Source organism: Marmota flaviventris, chromosome 10 (assembly GCF_047511675.1).
Source record: "Marmota flaviventris isolate mMarFla1 chromosome 10, mMarFla1.hap1, whole genome shotgun sequence".
Classification (NCBI taxonomy): domain Eukaryota; kingdom Metazoa; phylum Chordata; class Mammalia; order Rodentia; family Sciuridae; genus Marmota; species Marmota flaviventris.
Window position 1 is genome coordinate 105,016,810 of NC_092507.1, and position 20,944 is coordinate 105,037,753.

The 20,944-nt window shown below is 35.8% G+C and overlaps 1 protein-coding gene and 1 pseudogene across 1 annotated transcript in view; one reads left to right on the forward strand and one right to left on the reverse strand.

Annotated features, from left to right (window-relative positions):
• Ptpn22 (protein tyrosine phosphatase non-receptor type 22) overlaps positions 1-15,976 on the reverse strand; it is a 53,228-nt gene extending 37,252 nt beyond the window's left edge. Inside the window, exons 1-10 of the mRNA XM_027940239.2 lie at positions 15,774-15,976; positions 5,605-5,713; positions 5,296-5,372; positions 5,072-5,167; positions 4,608-4,646; positions 2,941-3,012; positions 2,782-2,841; positions 2,042-2,184; positions 1,615-1,681; positions 361-438 (exon numbers count right to left, since the gene is read on the reverse strand). Of these exons, the coding sequence (XP_027796040.1) occupies positions 361-438; positions 1,615-1,681; positions 2,042-2,184; positions 2,782-2,841; positions 2,941-3,012; positions 4,608-4,646; positions 5,072-5,167; positions 5,296-5,372; positions 5,605-5,713; positions 15,774-15,860 (828 nt within the window). The 5' untranslated portion in view covers positions 15,861-15,976. The remainder of the gene's footprint in view (positions 1-360; positions 439-1,614; positions 1,682-2,041; positions 2,185-2,781; positions 2,842-2,940; positions 3,013-4,607; positions 4,647-5,071; positions 5,168-5,295; positions 5,373-5,604; positions 5,714-15,773) is intronic.
• Positions 15,977-17,977: 2,001 nt separating this feature from the next.
• On the forward strand, positions 17,978-18,666 carry LOC114096698 (thioredoxin-related transmembrane protein 1 pseudogene; annotated as a pseudogene).
• The last annotated feature ends 2,278 nt before the right edge of the window (positions 18,667-20,944 follow it).

The window sequence follows — 20,944 nt, forward strand, 5'->3', positions numbered from 1 at the left end:
ACAGCCCCCACCAGCTATTTAAAAAAAAAAGAAAGAAATTATGATTCCCTGCTTTTCTATCATTTCAGAGATTACTACAAAATTTCTAGTTGACATGAAAGTCCCTTAATACATTCTTAATAAGAAATATAATATTGACTTCTTAACATTTTCCAAAACGACAGTTAAATATGAGGAATGAAAATAATTTGACTCAGGATGAGGGATATAGAAAAAATACTGGGAAAAGAGTTAGAGAAGAGCATTTAGTAGCAAATTGGTGTTACAACAGCCAGTGGTTTTGGGATATCTTACGATTAAACACAGAAATGAAGCAAGACTCATAAACACATGTTCTGATCTGTTCACTATAGTGCATACCTGAGTTTGAACTAACGAAGGCCTCTGTGTTCTCATTTCCTGAATCAAACTGAAAACACTGAAGTTCTCAGGAATTATCTATTAAATAAAAGGGGAAATATCTTATTCCTTTATATCCTTTGTTAACAAATCATTCCCACTCTTTCATAGTCTTGTACTTCTGTGACATCTGCTCTCTTACCATGGGATAATATCAGAAAAAAATGCATTTTTAAAAAGAATATGGTTTCTCATCAGTTGCATCATGATTTAAAGACTTGTATTTTCCTTAGAAGATTTTAAAACAAGTTTAAAGTGAGTTCACATGGGGGTGATCAAATGACTGAAACTAAAGATACACGAGACAAGGCTCAGTAGATAAGCAAATATGAGAGTTTTATGAAACAAAAGAAATTAGCAGATGGATCTAAAGCCCATATTTTAAACTTCCCATATCCTAGTTGGTATTTATTAATTATTTATAAAGGGCTGTGGATGGGAATAATTGTCTATCATATGGAAAACCCTGGGTTTAATCCATGGTAGTGGAAAAAAAATATTAAAGGGGGCCCAGGTGTCACTCAGTGGTAGAGCACTTGGCTAGCACGTGTGAGGCACTGAGTTCAATTCTTAGCACCACAAAAAATAAATAAAATAAATAAAAGTTAAAAAAATAAAGACTAAAAATAATAAAATCTCAGTAAAGGTAAAGTGCCCTGGATTCAATCCCTAGATCCCCCCCATCCCTCCCCCCAAAAGATTTTTTGGTTAAAATACAAATTTTGATTGTGGTAAATTGAGTCCATCATCCATCTGCTAAAGCAGTTTGGATGAAAAAAGGGCAAATAACTATGTAATTTGGGGCAGTGGTTCTCAAATTTTAGCATGCACATGAGTCACATGGAGAGTTTTCTAGGCTCCAACTCCAAAATTTCTGTGATCAACCCATGGTATAAGGCCAAAGTATTTGTGTTTCTAATAACTTCTCAGATAATGCTGCTGTTTCTGTCTTGGGGCCACACTTTGCGGTGCTGGGGATCAAACTCAGGGCCTCATGCAAGCTAAGTACTGTACCACTGAGCTACCCTCAGCACCCAGGACCATACTTTAAAAACGACCTACTTAGGAAATGATGTTTAATCATCTGACAAAATGGATCTACATGTGAATTTTCCACAAAAGATGAATCATGAGAGTGTTTTGAAAAACCAACTATTCCTAAGTCTGAAAGCAATGGAGTAAGCAAACAGGAAGTTCATGCTGAAAGAAACTTACCCCATCTTTAAGCAACATCCATGTATAATCAATAGCACAAATAACACCTGTCCTTCCACAGCCAGCACTGAAATTAAAGATCACAGTTACATGTATACTTGTAGAGAGTGGATCATTGACAATAGCCAGAAAATTTCAATAGTAGATTTGAAAAAAGAAGAAATCTGAAGGTAATTAAGTTTTTTAAACCCTACCATTTATCAGAGCATGTTTGCCATGCTACAGTGAATCTCAGGACAGGTCCTAGGCAACAGCCAAGAGTTACTAGAGCTATATTATTCACAAGTAACAGAAAAATATGACTTTAATGCTCCAATTGAATTTTATAGTTTTCTTCTGCTCTTGACCTTTTCCTTTCAATCATGGAGTCCTGGCCAGACTGACATTTGGTTCATTCTAAGTAGAAGGTTCATATATGGCAACCTACCTGCAGTGAATGCATATAGGAACACTGTCATCCTCTTGGTAACAACGCATATCCCAGATGAGTTCAAGGATAGGGTCTATAGAAGAAGGCACATCATGGTCTGGCCAATTCTTATAATGAAACTGGTAGATAATTCGAGTTTCCTATAAGAAAAATAGCTAGAATAAGAGGAGAGTTCAAGGTTGGGACTTCACCTCATCCTACCAAAAGATTAGTCTACAAAGTTGCATCTATTTTTTCCTTTTGCAATGTACTCTGTTTTATTCTCTATAGATCTCGAGTAACTAGGTTCCTTTGAGAACAATTAATATTATTTGAGGTCTCTTACTATTGCCTAATCCTCAATTGCCCCATTCATAAGAGAGAGATTTTTTTTAAAATGGTCCAAACCAGATCTTTCCAAGTAGTACATCAGACATGCTGACATATTAAATCCCTTTACCTTTAGAAAGGCTGAGTAGGGCCTATGGCAGTCTGAGCTCTCAAATTTGGCCCCAGTCTATTCACTATTCAGCCTCTATTCATCATACAGATATTATCATTTTATGTGTATGTCATATGTAGACTAGACTGGGGAGCATTATATCAGAAGTCTCTTGAAAATAAAGACTTTTTCAGGATACCAAAGACCCCACTACTCCCCATAGTCTCATGTCTAGCCTCACTAACACACATATATATTTAGCTGCCTGATCTCTGTAGGCTTTTGAGTTTATCATTCATTTCTGTTCTATACTTACACTATTGAACTTGGCTTTTAGAGTCCTGATTATATAATCCGATTTCCTTTTTTCAGCTTCCTAAGAAAAAGAAGATTTAAAATATTGGCAATTTCAAAGACAAGCTGTCTGTAAGGTAGAATTTTGCTCAGCTATAATGGGAACAGGCATCATACTTACACAGGATATGGAGAAAGGGCCAAATTGCAGCTGCATCTCTCCTGGCTCAGCCCAGTAGCGCTCACACTTTTTCTGTTACACAAAGCACAATGCAGTGATTTCCTTCTTTATAATCTAGTTTGTTCTGGGAAATAAAACCCCAACCCTCATTCAGAAGTAGGTCTTTCACCTTAGGTTAGACACTTCTAATCCCTTTGGGATTCAACCCCTACATCCAGACTCTCATGAAATCTCCAAAGGATGGGAAGACAAACATTAAAGGATATAGAAATCATAGACTTCTTAGAAGTCTGAAAAAATAGAAATAGGGATCTATGATCTATTTTTAGTATTTCAAAAGAACTAAAAGAAATTATATGTTTACAAAAACAGTTACACAAGAAGTTTCCTTGGTTTTCATTAGAACTGCCAATTCTTAATGGCAACAGTATGTTAGAATAGTGATGTCCAGAAAAAAATATGTGATTTTCTGATAACCACACTCAAAAATGAAAAATAAGAAATTATTTTTAATAATATGTCTCAACTCAGTGTTATACAAAATTTTGGCAGGGCACAGTGGTGTACACCTAAAATCCCAACAGCTCGAGAGGCTGAGGCAGGAGGATCACAAGTTCAAAGCCAGCCTCAGCAACTTAGTGAAGCCCTAAGTAACTTAGTGAAACCCTATCTCAAAATAAAAATTAAAAAGGAATGGATATGTGTCTCAGTGGTTTAGTGTGCCTGGATTCAATCTCTGGTACAAAAAAAAAAAAAAAAATTCAACATGTAATCAACAGATAATAGTAGATATTTAACCTTTCTTTCTTTTTAAATCTTCAAAATCCTGTGTATATTTTATATTTATAGTAATTTAATTAGGATGCTAACTTTTACTAGAAATATTTTCCTTCCACTTAGATTAAATAAAATTCACATTTGAAAAAGGTTCATATGCCCAAGTTGTTCCAATCATACGTAACAAGTTTTTTAGTAACTAAACTGAGTATTGTTTATAAATTTAAATCAATTAAAATAAAATAAGATAACTTAGTTCCTTGATCACACTAGCTATATTTTGATTGCTTAATAGCTACATGTGACTAGTTTATACAATTTTGGACAGCACAAGATTAGAAGCTCTGATTGGCAGTTAAAAATATCTGAGTAGGGCTGGGGCTGTGTTAGCAGAGCACTTGCCTAGGATGTGTGAGGCACTAGCACCACATAAAAATAAACAAATAAAATAAAGGCATTCTGTCCATCTACAACTATCAAAAAAAAAAAATCTGACTAACAGAAATGAGAAAGTGAGGGCTGGGGTATTAGCTCAGTAGTAGAGCATTTGCCTTGCATGTGTGAGGCATTGGGTTCAATTCTCAGCACCACATATAAATAAATAAAATAAAGGCCATTGACAACTAAAAAAATATTTTAAAAAAAGAAATTAGAAAATGAATTGTTAGTTTAAAAAGCAAACATTGCTTTTATTTTAAAAGAGAAAGTCTACTGAGAAAATGGAGAAAAGGGGGTTCTTAGGGGTGGATAAAACCCTATGAGTCGTATGGCATTCCCAAAGTGAAAACTAGGAAGATGACATGATTTTTACCTAGGCATATTTAAGTTCTGCTGCCAATTTTCCCTTTTTCCTTTACCTTCAGGTCAACAGGTACTAGAAAATAACTCACCTTTCCCATTTCAAACTCCATACATGCCATTACAATGATCTGGAGAGATGAAATAGAAACTTAAAGCAGCCATAGAGACAGAAAGGGCAGTTTAATATATGGGTCTCAGTCAGAAAGCATTACTCACTGTTTTTCTGTTTTGCTTTGTTTTTTAACCAGAAAAGAAATTCTAGTAACTTATATAAAATGTTGCTCTCACTCTTCCTTCTTTCTGTCCCCACTTCCCTTTTCTCTATTCAAATCAGAAAATTTGTCTTACCAAAAGCCTGTCAAGGTAGGAACTTTCATTTCCTTGAACAAGAATGACATTGTAATTTTAATAAAAGTGGTCTGAACCCTAAAATCCCATCAACCAATTTTAAAAACTTTGGTTTTAATGGGAAATTTTTGTCACATTCTGATACTCTAGCCCTGTTATCCCTAAGAACTGGAGAATAAAGTAACAGACACAACTTTGCACTTACCAGGACACTATATTCCCAAATCATCCTCCAGAAGTCGAGGAGAGTTGTAAATAAAGGACCCTGGGTGGCAATATAAGCCTTGGGTCCATAAACTCCCTAAAGGAAAACAAAAATTACATGAGATGTCTATAGATAATACCCTCTTCTCACCAAGTCCTTTTCCCATTCCCTTTTTTAGGTTCCTAGAGAAAAAAATGGAATGCTTTTATTTCCTTTTAGTATACCTTAATGAAGTTGGCATTGATATAGTTGGAGTCTTCATCAGAAGTTATTAGGGACAGTTCTACCCGGCTATGATCATCTGTAATAACAAAAGAAAGACATAGTGTAACTAAAAAGGCTTACATAGAGGGTTAAGTCGGAGCCTAATATTGTGAACAGTAGATACCGTGAATGTCGAGTAAGTGAGTGAATGAATGAATAAATAAATATCTCTTGCAGACTTAATTGTACAATTATAATTTGTACAATATAAAGGAAAAATGATTAAACGTGAGAGTAATTACATGTTTATAGAGAAAAATGGAACTTACAGGGCAAAATATCCTTATATCTATTTTTCTTGATATTCTTGGGCCTCTGTGCCACGGTTGTAGGATAGATCTTGTCTGCCTTGTATTTAGTAGATTGCCTTTTCAGCTTCTGTAATAAAATACCAAGAATAATTAATTTTCCTAAAGAAAGGAGGTCAGAAGCTACCTCTAGGGAGCTTTCCTTCTCCACTTTCGAAACATTCTACTTCAACCCTTTTAGCATCCTCTGGGGTTGACTCCATTCAGGACAGGGCACAAGAATTGCAGAATTCAGTGACATTTGGAGAAGTGAAAAGATCACACTTACTGCAGTTGAGCCACATATAGCTAAAACTTAAAGGTTAAACTGATGAATATTTTAAAAACCAAATGTCTTCTGAAAGCAAGCTACATGCTATGCCCAATGGGGGAGATATTAAAAGTTGACTTTACTTTCTTTATAGGTACTCTTTAGTTCAATGGTCAACAGGAAGCTTACTAAGTTCCATTAGTTTATTTCAGATCACTTTTTTTTTCTAAATGGAAATAGAACTTAAACTGAATAAAATCTGCCTAAAGCTAGATAAATTTCAAAGATTGCAGTCCCAAAAGGAATCAAGTGTGATTTAAACGTTGAACCTACCCTTCAGCCAAACAGTGCTCTAAATAGCATGACATTCTATTGGTAGAACAGGATCTAGGCTGGCAGGGGCTAGCATTACATGGTTGAACAAGAGCTAGCATTATATGGTTGAACAAGACAGTGAAGTTACTCCTTAAAATTATATTCTCATTTTCTAATACTGTAACTATAGATCAAAACTTCAGGTCAGAGGAAATAATAATTCCTCTTTGGCTCCTTGATAGGGATCAAACTTGTCCCAAATTTTATCTCCCTTACCAAAGAATCCATATCAACTAGATCTGACTTGTGAGAAGAGAGGGAGAAACATCTTAAAGAAGAAAGGGAGAAACATTTATGATAATTGATGAAAGTTTGTGTTGAATTAAACTAAAGAAAATAACTTTTATTAATTTTCAACCTTGGAGAATTGGTCATTGGAGGAGCATTGATTACCTCCTATGTACTAGCTCCCTCAGCATCTCCTCAATATTCATTCTCTGTAACTTTCTTCTTGAAATTTCTTCCTTCCTTGGCCCTTATTTGTCTAAATTATCTTGGTTCTCCTCTTTGATCCTCTGTGCTTTTCTATCTTCCGAGAACTACACAAATTTCCGATGTTAAATCTTCAATTCTCTGCTCTTCTCTTACTATACATACATTTACTCAGAGATATCCTATACATATCCTTCTATATCCTATAGAAGACATACAAGTGTTTGTTGATTTATTTAAGTGATTCAAATAGAATTATATCCCCAATCCATGTCCTAGACACTTGAGAATCTTATTACAGCCTCAGACTCAGTACATTTAAAACCAAAGTCATAATCGTCCCCACTATAATTGTCAATGGCACTATCTTTATTCTAAACAACCACACTTTAGAAAGTCACGTGGAGTTCCCCCCTTTCCACAATTCCACCTCTACTTTAGTTAGCACATTCAACTGATTCTTACCATGAAATGTCTTGCATCAGTCTTCCTTCCCAGGCTTACTAGAGATACCTTCATTTAGGCTTTTTCCTTAAATCTTGTTAACTCTTAGGTACTTGTTAACTCATCTTCATGCATTTCTTTCTCCACATTCATTGGGCATAATTCTGTTAATTTAATTTTACTAAAATACTGCTTTTCTCATCTGTCTTATCCACAAAATAACTTCAATGAATCACTTTTAAAAAATTTTTTTGTAGTTGTAGATGGACAGAATGCCTTTATTTTATTTGTATATGGTGCTAAGGATTAAGTCCAGTGCCTCGAACATGCTAGACAAGTGCTCTGCCACTGAGCTACAGCCCCAACCCCAATGAATCACTTTTGCTACTAGGAAATAAAAAACTGAACTCCTTAGCCAGATACTCAAGGCTCTCTATAGTTGGACCCCAAGCTGCTTCTCCCATATTTCCCACTGTCTTCCAGTTACAAAGCATCTATAGATGTCTCCTAGATTCTCTCACTATGGCACAAATTGATGTCACTGACAATTATGTGTAATATATTACTTCTTTTAAACTAGGGCATTTCTTTCCTTTCTCATAAATATATCCTTGGTACTCCTTTTGCATTTCTCAGCCATGACTATGGTCTGTTATCTTCCACAGAGTAAACTAATAAAAAGAAGTAAGGAAATAAGAAATTTTCTCAAATGACTAGCAGTGATTTTTTTTTTTTTCCACTGCTGGGGATCAAACCCAGAGCCTTGTGCATGCTAAGTAAGCACTCTACCACTGAGCTACACTCCCAACCCAAAGGAGAGATGGTATATATCTGGGGGTGGGGGAGAGAGGTGGTTTTTTCTTTTGTTTTGTTGTTGTTGAAACTAGGTATTTCTTGGTCAGCCACAAGGCAGGGGATGTGAGTTCCATGGAGGAGGCACTATCAAGAGAAATCCAGGGGAGAATTTCTGGGAGAATCAAGTGAAAAGGCCAGCATCTCATGTGGGCTCTGAAATAGGGTGGTATATGAGAAACCAAAATCTATGTGTGCTTGATAAGCCAATAGTAAGTTCAATCAGTTTGTGGACTATATTATTGTTTTCCTTTCAAAAAAGAACAGAACTGGGGTTGGCGCTAAGACTCTAGAAATCAGGGCTGAGTTTTGCATGTTTTTAATCTGATAGACTTATAAATTAACTAAAGTCACTTCCAAAAAAGAAAAGACCACAATATCTTTGCCTTGAAGGACCAGGTTACTGTATAGAAGGCATAATATAAGTTGTATTTTGGAAAGGGGAAAAAAAAAACCTGGCCTGTTGTGCTAGGGAAAGAAGAAATTAAAGTTGGACTGTCTCCAGAGCTTACAACTGTAGGTCAGTATTATATGAAGCCTCCAACAGGAGAAAGAAAGCATGACTGCTAAGGGGTAGAATTAGGAGCTCTGGCCTTCAAACCCAGCAAACAGGAGTACTACCAGTAGGAAAAGAGGACAGACTGAACTGGCCCTGAGTGTGCACATAATTATCTCTTAACAAGATAATCAAATTTATGGAGGCTAGTTTCCAAAATTTATGGAGGCTAGTTTCCAAATCACCAGTGGGGTAAATGGGTAGGTGGGTAGGCAATAGCCAAACTGGTATTATGCAAGTTTAGATACATAAAATAGAAGGAAATATCAAGATATTTGTTAAAAATGTCCTGTGAACAACTGAAAATGTGGGACTAGATGGACCCTAGTGAGAGGCTGGAGATGAGAATGTGATATAATTATTCTGGTGGCAACAGAAAAAAAAAATCATCTTAATGTGCATAAAAATCAAGAAATGTTAATAAGTCTGTTCAAGCAATAAGCTGACTCACACCAATGAATCATTTCAATTCAACAGATGTTTGTACACTTGCTGTGCAAGAGGTACTATGTTCACAACTGGTTAGTTAGTATCATTACTTTAAAAACATTGAAACAACATATTTCTAGGTCTTCCCTGGTCTGTCTATGAAGTTGCTATAAGACCAGTCTGATTTCTAGTATCTTTTAAACCAACATTAGCAATTAAACCTGACCTTCAGAACTGAGCATCTTTTTTCCTATTAGAGCTCAATGAATCCTTCATACTTAGTAAATATGTCTTAATATTTAATGAATATCATATTTATCTTTCTACAGAAATATCTTTGACCCAAGAAACATAAAACTTTTATTTTGTTTTTTTATTGTTTGAATGGAATCCAACAACACTAGAGGAAATTTGTAAATATAGATTTTTTTTTTTTTGCAGTTGTAAAAGGACAGTATGCATTTATTCTATTTGTTTTAATGCAGTGCTAAGGATCAAACCCAGTTCCTCACACATGCTAGGCAAATGCTCTGCCACTGAGCTATAGCCCCAGCCCTAAATAGAGATTTTTTTTTTTTTTTTAATTGTTTTAGGGCTGGGGCTGGGGCTGGGGCTCAATGGTAGTGTACTTGCCTGGCATGTGTGAGGCACTGGGTTTGATTCTCAGCATCACATATAAATAAATAAAATAAAGGTCTATCAACAACTAAAAAAAATATTCGAAAAAAATTGTTTTAGTTGTAGATGGACATAATACCTTAATTAAAAAAAAATTATTTTATGGGGTGCTGAGGATCAAATCCAGTGCTTCACACATGCTAGGCAAGTGCTCTACAGCTGAGCTATAACTGCAGCCCATAAATGTATATATTTTTAAGGTAAAAAATACATACTCATTGAAGGAAATTTGGAATATACAGAGAAACAAAAATAAGATGATAAAAATCATCTATAATCCCACTATCCAGAGTTAACCACTCTTATTATTTTATAATAGTACCCTCCAACTTTTTATCCACGCATTATTATAATAAAGATGGGATCACAGGCAGGGTTTTGTAATTTGCTCTTTTTACTTACCAATTTGTGGTGTTTTTTTGTTTTTTTAAATAGTGGCATATATATTCCATTATATGGAATATAACCAAAGTTTCTTAACCTATTTTTTATTGTTGAACATTAAAGCTACTTTCAATATTTCATAATTATAACAATACTATAGTATGTAGCCAAACCATAAATATCTTTTATTATTTCCTTCAGATGAATTTGTAAGAATGGTCAAAGAATTTTCTCATTATAATAAACTTTGATCTATATTATTATGTCTGCTGAAACTGTATACAAATTTTGCCTCCAGAAAGGTCATTTCAGTATTATATAAAACTGCATATATTTGAATTCTGACCAATGTTAGAATTATAATATTTTAAATATGGGTCCATTTGATAGGTAAAGTGGTATCAGTTGTCTTTTTGTTGTTTGGATTCCTATTTGGATACCAAAATATTTTTTTTAAGGCAGAAAATCACTATTAATCAAATTACCATATCTGCGTAAAGCTATGTTCATATTTCTGTATTCTTACAAATAAATAGATGTAGACATCCAAGGAACTTATATATACATATTTAGCCCAATACCTGACTTACAATTCATACTTTTACACATACTTTTTAAATGAAGATGCTTCATCTGCCTCCAGTGTAGAAAAGAAATTCTTAACATTAAATGCATGCAGCAAAATTGACCAACACATAACACATAACCAAGCTTTAACTGATTTATAATGACTGAAACATACACATTATAAGAACAAAAGTAGCCGCAGTAACTGGTCCAAGAGGATACTTATTCCTTTATAAATTGCAATGTATCTGACAAAGGATATGCTAATGGAAAAGGATAGTCCTTGTTTTGGAAAAAGGAAAAACAACAACAAGCACTTATACTATGTCCCTAGTGCTATCTGGGATAGGTTGTTGGTCACCAGCCTGAAGTTTCAAACAAGGAGACAGAGACATCACACCATCATAGTTGAGGCCACTAAAATCACCATGCTCATCAAACACTTCCCTTTTTTTAGCACTGGGAATTGAACCTTGGGGCGCTTTACCACTGAGCTACATCACCAGTCCCACTAAGTTACTGAGGGTCTTGCTAAATTGTGGAGGCTGGCCTTGAATTTGTGATCCTCCTGCTTCAGTCTCCTGAGTTGCTGGGATTATAGGTGACAACACCTGGTTCATCAAATACTTTCTGTTTACAGTTGACTTTTCAAACTTTCTTTCCTACAAAGAGGAAATACACTGGCCAGTCAATGCAAACTTCTACCCTTTTTTTTTTTTTTTTGAGAGAGAGAGAGAGAGAATTTTTAATATTTATTTTTTAGTTTTCGGCGGACACAACATCTTTGTTTGTATGTGGTGCTGAGGATCGAACCCGGGCCCCACGCATGCCAGGTGAGCGCGCTACCACTTGAGCCACATCCCCAGCCCAAACTTCTACCCTGTTTGACAGTTACTTTTCTCCCTTTAAAAACTGATAAATTGGTTTTCTGATTTCTAGTGAATTTCTTGTGTTTGATTATTATGAGCCAGTTGCTTGCTCTTGATCAATGCTGGATATAGTAAAACATCTGAATTTCTAGATCAGCAAAGCTAAAGATTGGACACTAACTATAGCAATTTGAAATAGACATGTCACCCTAAGTGGCTACTTACCTCTCTCAATGTATCAGTAATTTCATCTATTGACCCTTGATAGAATTCATAAAAATGATTAGAAAAAATTACACCCAATGAAATTGATATTTTACAAATAGAATGTAGAGTGAGAAAACAAGACATAAAAGAACATTTAGGGGCTGCAGTTGTGGCTCATAGGTAAAGTGCTCACCTAGCACGTGCGAGGCCCTGGATTCCATCCTCAGCACCACATAAAAATAAATAAAATAAAGGTATTGTGTCCAACTACAACTAAAAAGTAAATATTTAAAAAAGAACATTTAACTTGATTTTATTTACATATAGTTCAAAGACAGATACAATTAATCTCTGTTGTTCAGTGAACTAGATATTAAAGCAATGCAAAAAAACTATATCATGATAGTGTTTATAACTAATCTTACTGGTGTAGGACTGTTATTTGGAAGTATACCCAAGGGATTTCTGTGGTGTGGGCAGTGTCCTACTTCTTGATCCAAGTCCTTATATGGGCACCACACAAATAAATATAAAATTGGAATTTTGAGAAGTATAAATACCAGATGGAGCCAATAAGAACTTTTATAATAAGAAAGTTGGTCTATTCAGGGAGGTCAAGAAAAACTTTTTAGGGCTGAAGATGCCTGTAGTGCAGTGGTAGAACACTTGCCTCATATGCTCCAGGCTCAGAGTTTTTTGGGGGATGGTGGGGTATGGGGGATTGAACTCAGGGCTCAGGGGCACTTGACCACTGAGCCACATCCCCAGCCCTATTTTGTATTTTATTCAGAGACAGCGTCTTACTGAGTTGCTTAGCCCCTTGCTATTGCTGAGGCTGGCTTTGAACTTGTGATCCTCCTGCTTCAGCCTCCCAAGCTACTGGGATTACAGGCATGCGCCACCACACCCAGCCCCAGAGCCCAATCTCTAGTACCACAAAAAGAATATTAAAGAAGAAGGAGGAGGAGAAGGAGAAGAAGAAAAAAAGAGGAAGGGGAAAAAAAGGCCCCACCAAATGTAGATCTAAAGAATTATGAAACATTAACTAGGGCCAGGCATGGTGGCACATGCCTGTAATCCCAGCCGCACAGGAGGCTGAGGCAGGAGGATTGTGAGTTCAAAGCCAGCCTCAGCAAAAGCAAGGTGTTAAGCAACTTAGCGAGAAATAAAATAAAAATAAAAATAAAAAATAAAAAAGTTAACTAGGTAAAGAGGAATGTGAGGAATGCTCAAGGCAGAGGGAAAGTATGTCACTGGAAAGTTTTGAATTTAGTTTAGTCCTGGCACAGAGAACAGACCTAAGCAGCATGGCATTTTACATCAGCTGTCACAGTAGGCCTGCCAGTTCCAGTTAAGTATATTGTGCTCTGCACAAAGATACATGGATAAGGCAGAAGTGAGGACTGAAATCTGAACCATGGAGGAGGGGAAAAGATGCACAGGGCATCTCTCCAGAAGAGGGATACCTTTTGGTAAGTCCCACAAAGAATACCACCTACAAGCAGTGGCCTTGTGTCACACAATCCTCAATTCTCAGAACATCACATGCTGGGAGAAGACATTAAATGCTGAAGGTGGGTTGTGGGACATTACCAGGTGGAAAGCCCTCTGATCTAATGGCAGTATTTAGCTTGTCCAAATGAGCAATCTGACCCCGTTCACTTCCACCCCCACTCCCCCACTGCTATTCCTCTGGTGTCTCAGCTGAACCTTTAGGTGGGGCTCAGGGCGAGACTCTGTTTTTCCACTGGAGGACATGAGTCAGTGAACAGTGAGGTTCCACTTAATCACTACCCAAAAACAAGATTCTTAAAATCAGGAGCTAGAAAAGAAAGGAAGTGATTAATATAAAAGTCAGGATAGTGATTATCCCTGTGGCAAGGTGAGGTGGGTAGGTGGAGGGGGTCTGCTGGGGAAAGGATATATTGGGGTCTTCTGGAGTCTGACAGTGCTCTATTACTTGACTGGGTGGTTGCTTTATAATTATACTTACATGTCTTACATACTCTTCTAAATGTTATTATATTTTACTATTATAAACAACTAAAAGATACGAACTATTAAAAGTTCTTAAGAAAGGAAAAAAATGACCAAATTTATATTATTAAAAGATCACTTGGGTGTTGAACGGAAAAGTCATTGAAGGTGGGGAAAGGCTAGAAGCAATGAAACCAGTTAAAGGTAGCTGCTGTAATTTGGTAAGAGAGTATAATGACCTGAGCTTTAAAACGGTAAGATATTAGGAAAGCAGTCTGTACTATTTTTAAAAAATACAGTCAAAATAGAACAGAGGCTGGCACTGCCTGTCAGCTCACTTTTTGCCTCTATCCTTGGGAGAATCTGGATCAGGAATCACAATCCCAGAGCAGGCATGTGTCTACACAGACAAATATGCTCCTTACCTTCTCTTTGGTAAATCTCTTCAGAGAGGCTCAGAATGCCTGGCTAGTAGCAGTAGAAGCACATTTTTTTTTTTTATGACACCATGATATTATTCCAAGTTGAACTAACATAGGGGTTTCCTATCATAACATCTCATCATTCATCCATAATATCTGATCACTGGAGACTTTACAAAGTATTTTATTATCTATTCTCTGGTACCAGAATGTTAGCTCTGGAGGGCAAAGACTTATTCATTTTGTTCGCTATTGTATTGCCTAGAACTGAACTTGATCCATGGTACATGCTCAATAAATATTACCAAATAACCACTATATATATATATATATATATATATATATATATATATATATATATATATATATATATATATATATATTTTTTTTTTTTTTTTTTTTAAGTTGCCTAGGCTGGCCTGGAACTTGCAATCATTCTCACTCAGTTTTCTGAGTAGCTGAGACTACAAGTTTGCACCATAGCACACGACTCACATTTTATCACTATAGTCATTATTATTATTATTGATATTTAATCATCACAACAAATCTATAAAAATGATTAGGACATAAATTATTATACCCATTTTATAAAATAGAAAATAAGAGATTTGGGAACTGGGATTGTAGCTCACTGCTACAGTGATTGCTTATCATATGTATGGCACTGAGTTCGATCCTCAGCACCACATAAAAATAAAGGTATTGTGTCCATCTACAACTAAAATATATGTATATGTATATAGTATATATATATATATATATATATATATATTTTTTTTTTTTTTTTTAAACAGCGATTTGGGAAGATTAAGGAACATGTCAAATAGTCTACAATTTAATTGAAGTATCAGTTTTCTTGTTTTTTCCCTCTTCTTTAGAGTGATTCTTATAGCTCTGAAATACAGCTGCAAGTATTCCAAAACACATGAGAGGTACTATCGGACATCCTATATTCACTGATGTGCCAGGTAATAGAGTGAATGAGGTCTATCCAACTTCCATTGCACCAATACCTACAGTTCCTTCAGAGGAAGGCATTGTTCCTCTGCAAAATCAATCTATCTGACCCAAGGCTACGCTCGTATTTCTCTCCATGGCCCTCACTTGTCTCTACTCCCTACCCCAGCCTTTCCACCTCTCTAAGCAATGTAAGCTAGGGAAACCCTGTTATTATAAAAACACGTTTTAATATTTTTCTCATAGGAAAAAGAAAAGAAAAAAGTGACAATCAGTAGTTTTGATGCTTTTCAAAAACCTCTGTCATCCAAATGGCATCCCATGAGGAGGTTAAAAACAATATTCTATAAAAAATTAATTGTGCTCTCTTTCTTCTTAATATTAATTAAAATTAGTGATTTGAAGTATAAACCACAACTCTGATGCCTAGGGAACTCTGAATGTTCAATTAATATTACATTAGTATTTATACATCTGGAGTTGTGTTTTGCCTCTGTAGGATTTCCAAACTCTAAAACACTAGCAAACAGAATATTAAAAACAGTATTTTTAATAAAATACCTAAATGTATCAAAACCAGAGCAGTCAGACTTTTAGATTGCCCTCTTTCTTCTCCTTCAAGGTCTGATAATTACTTTGTCCTGAGAGCAATTTGGTCTAGAAGAGTTGAATCACTATAGTCAAATAGTGTATGTAACTGCTCTGAGAGCGTCACACACAGGACTCACCAGAAACTCACTGGCAAACTCTTCTTTGTTAATTTTCTTGTTTTGGGCCTCATCCAGGAACTTCTGCAGAATTTCTCTTTGGTCCATGCTGCAGAGTAAGAGAAACAGTCTGTGAGTAGGTTAAGGGAGGGCATGTCAAATGTGTGTCATGGCCGAGACACCACCAAGAAGCCACTGCTGCTGCCTGAACATAGCATGCTGAAGGCTGTGGTTTACTGACTTCATCACAAGCTCTAGAGGAAATTAGTATGAAACCAGCCTCTGTGGTCACACAACAAAGCCATCATCTCACTCCAGGGCCCTAGCGCCTTCCTTCAACAAAGAAAGCTGGTTACAATTCAAGTTTTTAACAAACAAGAGGCTAACCAGAACTTAAAATATTGTCTGCTTAGCTCTGAGACTGTTCCACCCCATCACCTTTAAGCAAAATTCATCTTTCTTTCTGCTTTCCAGAGAAAATGCAGAACTACAGTTCTCATGGATAACTTTTGCCTCTCCCCATTTTGTCAGTGAGTATAAAGGCTCTGTTGACATCTTGGTTTTTTTCATGTTCCATATGAACTCTACAAAGTTCAGTTAGGCCCAGAAAGGAAACCGTGTTTGGAGTGACACATCTTCTACCTGGACCGTTCTCCCAAAAGTTTCTTGTCAGTGTGATCAACAGTAAACTTCTGTTCATCAGAGAAGGATTTTTATTCAGAGCTTTTAAAATCTGCCATACAGACCTCATATTTTCTTTTGGATGAAGCAAAGTCAGCTGCTTCTAACAGTCTATGTCTCTCCCAGAGCTGGGGAAGTCCTGCACTCCATTAGGGAAGTATTGATTTCAGCACCTCTTCAACCCCCCAGCAGCTCTTTGAGCTTCACCTGGGTTCTGGACATAAAGGCCAAGAGCACTGGTCTACATGGAACCAGGAGCTAGTGGTCCTTGACAAGAGTACCTGACAAGGCAGCACAATATCTCCAGAATGTAATGCTGGCAAACAGTAACAAAAAGAAAGTAAAATCAACTACCTTTCTGACTACAGTGTGAATTCTAGGTCAAGCCTGAGAACCAGGCATATCTATAGTACCAGCACCTCAAGAAGCTAAGGCAGGAGGATAGCTTGAGTCTAGGAGTTCAAATCTTGCCTGGGCAACATACACAGATTCTGTCTCAAAACAAACAAAGCCTGAAGAACAATTTCTAGAGTAGACATTTTTACTCTGCAATGAATGTCTTAGAACAGATATTGTTTCAGGAAGTCATTCTGTATGTGTGGCATTGGCCCTGACAAACAGCTGTTCTTGAAAAAGCTTCAGTGCCTCAGTTTGCATAAATTCTCTCCTCAGTGGGTACAAATCCACCCAAGGTCTAATTCAGTGTGAGAATAAACCGAAATGAGCATATTATCTTGGTTCAATAAATGATATGAAAACAAAATTAGTCTGAAATAATCCTGAGGAAAACTGGGAAATATGTTGTTTGGACTTCCTCTATTTAAGATATTAGCAATCCTTTCTGTTTTCCCAACATTATTCAAACTCCCTTCAGGAAATCATGATTCTGAATATTACCAAGAGGCTGCATCCTTTTTATTGGGCCCAACAGTAAGGAAGGAGATAGTTGAGGTGTCTTGGTTACAGGCAACTTGAAGCCAATATTCCAAATAGTTTTGATCCCAGTCCACATAAATTAAAATGAACTATAATTCCTCAGCAATAATGTTGGAATATGATAATATTTCTCAGATTATCCCCACCTAGCATTAAGGTGACTTTCTTGCTGCTCTAAATAATGCAGTGTTTGACTATTTAAAAACACATAAAATATGGGAAAACTTTACATTAAAAAGAATACAAAATTTTAACCCATGCCTGTATTCTCAGAGACTCAGGAGGCTGAGGCGGGAAGACCACAAGTTCAGGGCCAGCCTCGGCAACGTAGTGAGGCCCTAAATAACTCAGTGAGAACCTGTCTCAAAACAAAAAATAAAAAAGGCCATGGTAAAAATGCCCCTGGGTTCAATTCCTAGTACAAAAAAAAATTAAAATCACAATAAAATATATGTAGTGAAGCCTAAAAGATGAAAAAAAAAAAGAGTCAATTGTGTGTAATGGAATTAAGGATGCTTTTAAACTTATACAACTTTCTTAATTAGAAAAAACTCATAGAAATTCATTAATTCATAGCACCCTCTGGGCATCTCATAGTTCCCCTGACCATGTTGGTGCTGTTGCTTAACTGGAGAGAGTTGCTGGAAGGAGAGTGGATGACAGAATTTCATGCACTTGGTGTCCTGTGTGTCAAAATCTTCAACCAAAATTGGAAAGTTTTGCCGAATGGAGAGAATTATTGAGGTTAACGTTGCAAAAGTAGATGTCACAGAGCAGACAGGACTGAGTTTATCACAACTGTTCTTTCTACAATTTATCATTGTAAAGATGGTGAATTTAGGCGCTATCTGGAATCAAGGGCTAAGAAGGACTCCATCAACTTTATAATCGAAAAGGAGTAAAGAACATTGAACCTGTTTCATCATGGTTTTGTCCAGGTTCTGTTCTACTTGCCACAACTATTTTATTGAAGACCTTGGATTACCAGTTTGGGGATCATACACACTTTTTGCTTTAGCAACTCTGCTTTCAGGACCGTTATTAGGACTTTGTATGATATTTATGGCGGACTGCCTTTGTCCTTCAAAAGCGCACAAACCACAGCCATACCCTTAAAAAAAAAAACTCATTACTAGAATTTTCTCAACCTTTGAAAAAAGTGGAGGAGGAACAAAAGGCTGATAAAGAAGATGTTTCAGAAGAGGAAGCTGAAAGTAAAGAAGAAACAAACAGACTTTTCACAGAATGCAAAAGACAATGCTCTGTGGGTCCATTGTTGTCCACTGGTAAATCCTAGTTAATTTTTTTTAAAATGAATGTTTTTCTCCTTTATTTATATGCAGTGCTAAGAATCGAACCCAGTTTTGTTATTTATTTATTTATTTATTAAATATTTATTTTTTAGTTGTAGCTAGACACAATATCTCTATTTTATTTATTTATTTTTTTGTGGTGCTGAGGATCGAACCCAGGGCCTCACACATGCTAGGTGAGCGCTCTACTGCTGAGCCACAATCCCAGCCCAAATACCTTTTTTAAAAATGTTTATTTTTTAGTTTTAGGTGGACACAATATCTTTATTTTACATTGATGTGGTTGTGAAGATCGAACCCAGTGCCTCATGCATGCTAGGTGAGCACTCTACCACTGAGCCACAACCCCAGCCCCAGTTTTGTTATCTTAACATCATGATTTTAATAAAAACTGAAGATTGACCACTTTTTCTTTTTTGGTACTGGGGATTGAACCCAGGGACCCTCAACCACTGAGTCCCATCCCCATCTCTTTTTTATATGTTAATTAGAGACAGGGTCTTGCTGAATTATTAGGGCCTCTCTGAATTACTGAGGCTAGCTTTGAACTTGTGGTCCTTCAGCCTCCCAGGCCTCTGGGATTACAGGTGTGCACCAGGCCGTCTGGCTTGATCATTTGTTTTTATGTGAACTGTGACTTGCTTTATATAGTACAGGATTCAACCTAGATTGTTGGATTGAACAGTTTTCATTAAGAAAATAAAAGCAGGTATAAAAGTTTACAGTATTCAAGTGGATATGTCAAGAGCTATGTAATGTTTTGAACAACTAATAAAAAACAAAAACAAACAAACAAAAAAACCATCATTGAGGTCCAAAAAAACAAAAACAAAAAACCAGCAACGAAAACATGATAAATATGCAACTACAAGATATCATCAATTTGAATGTATGAAATATGTCAAGAGCTATGTAATGTTTTGAACAACTAATAATAAAAAAAAAGATATCAATTTGTTTAAATAAATTATGCTTTAAATTAAAAAAAAAAGTTTACAGTATGATTTAAGAGAATTATAGTTGTTTAAACAATGTATAATTTTGAAAAATCTGAAAAAAGCAATAATATTTGTACATCTTTGTTTAATAATAACCTGTATCAAGTCTGAATTTTAAAAAATTACATTTCTCAAGGTTTGCATTATTGGAGTATTTAAGATTAGAGAAGATTTATCATTTGATATGATTTTTCTCAGTTTCACTGTGTGGGAAAAAAAAAAAAAAGAACATATTTCCCATAAATGGGAACTTTTTGCCCAATGTCTTGAGAAATGTATATTTCAGTGATAACTCTGTGGTCTTTTAGAGATATAGTTAAAAATTTCCTCATTTTTAAAATTAGGCAACTAATAAAAAAACTACCTTGTTTTAATTATAGTTTTCTGCACATCATATACAGAATATGCTACTAATTGAGAAAGTTTTTATAAGCTTAGGTGTTCTCTTGATTCCTATAATTGTTAATTGCTTTATTTTCTGTTCCCTTGGTCAGTGTGTGGTTTGTATTTTTTAACTTGCCATGGATTATATACCTCAAATTAGATGATATAAACAGTATCACTATTATACTTACTGTTGGTAAATAGTACTTTTTTGTTGTTTCAAGTTGAAATTTACTGAGAGATCCATCGAACTGAGCTATATTGATAATTTGAAATTTTGGTCATTCGCTCCAGATTTTACATTATTATTGTTGAACCTTGTCTTGAATTTTGTCCTTGTCTTGAATTTTGTTGTTTTGGTGGTTTTTTTTTTTTTTTTTTTTTGGTATTAGGGATTGAACTCAGGGGCACTTGACCACTGAGCCAAATCCCCAGCCCTATTTTATTAGAAACAGGGTCTCACTGAGTTGCTTAGCGCCTCACTCTTGCTAGGCTGTCTTTGAACTCATGATCGTCCTGCCTCAGCCTCCTGAGCTGCTGGGATTACAGGCATGTGCCATGGTGCCTGGCTTGAATATTTTGACTTTGTTCTTTTTCTTTTTTGGTTTTAATGTAAAGGTGGACATTCCTGATTTTATATATATATATATATATATATATATATATATATATATATATATATATATATATATGGTTGTAAATGGACACAATACTTTTATTTTTTTATTTATTTTTATGTGGTGCTGAGACTCGAACCAAGTGTCTCACATGTGCAAGGCAAGCGCTCTACCGCTGAGCCACAACCCCAGTCCCAACATTCCTGATTTTTATTTGACACAGAAAAGCTTTGGTATTTTATACTTCGGAAGTTCAAAGCTTA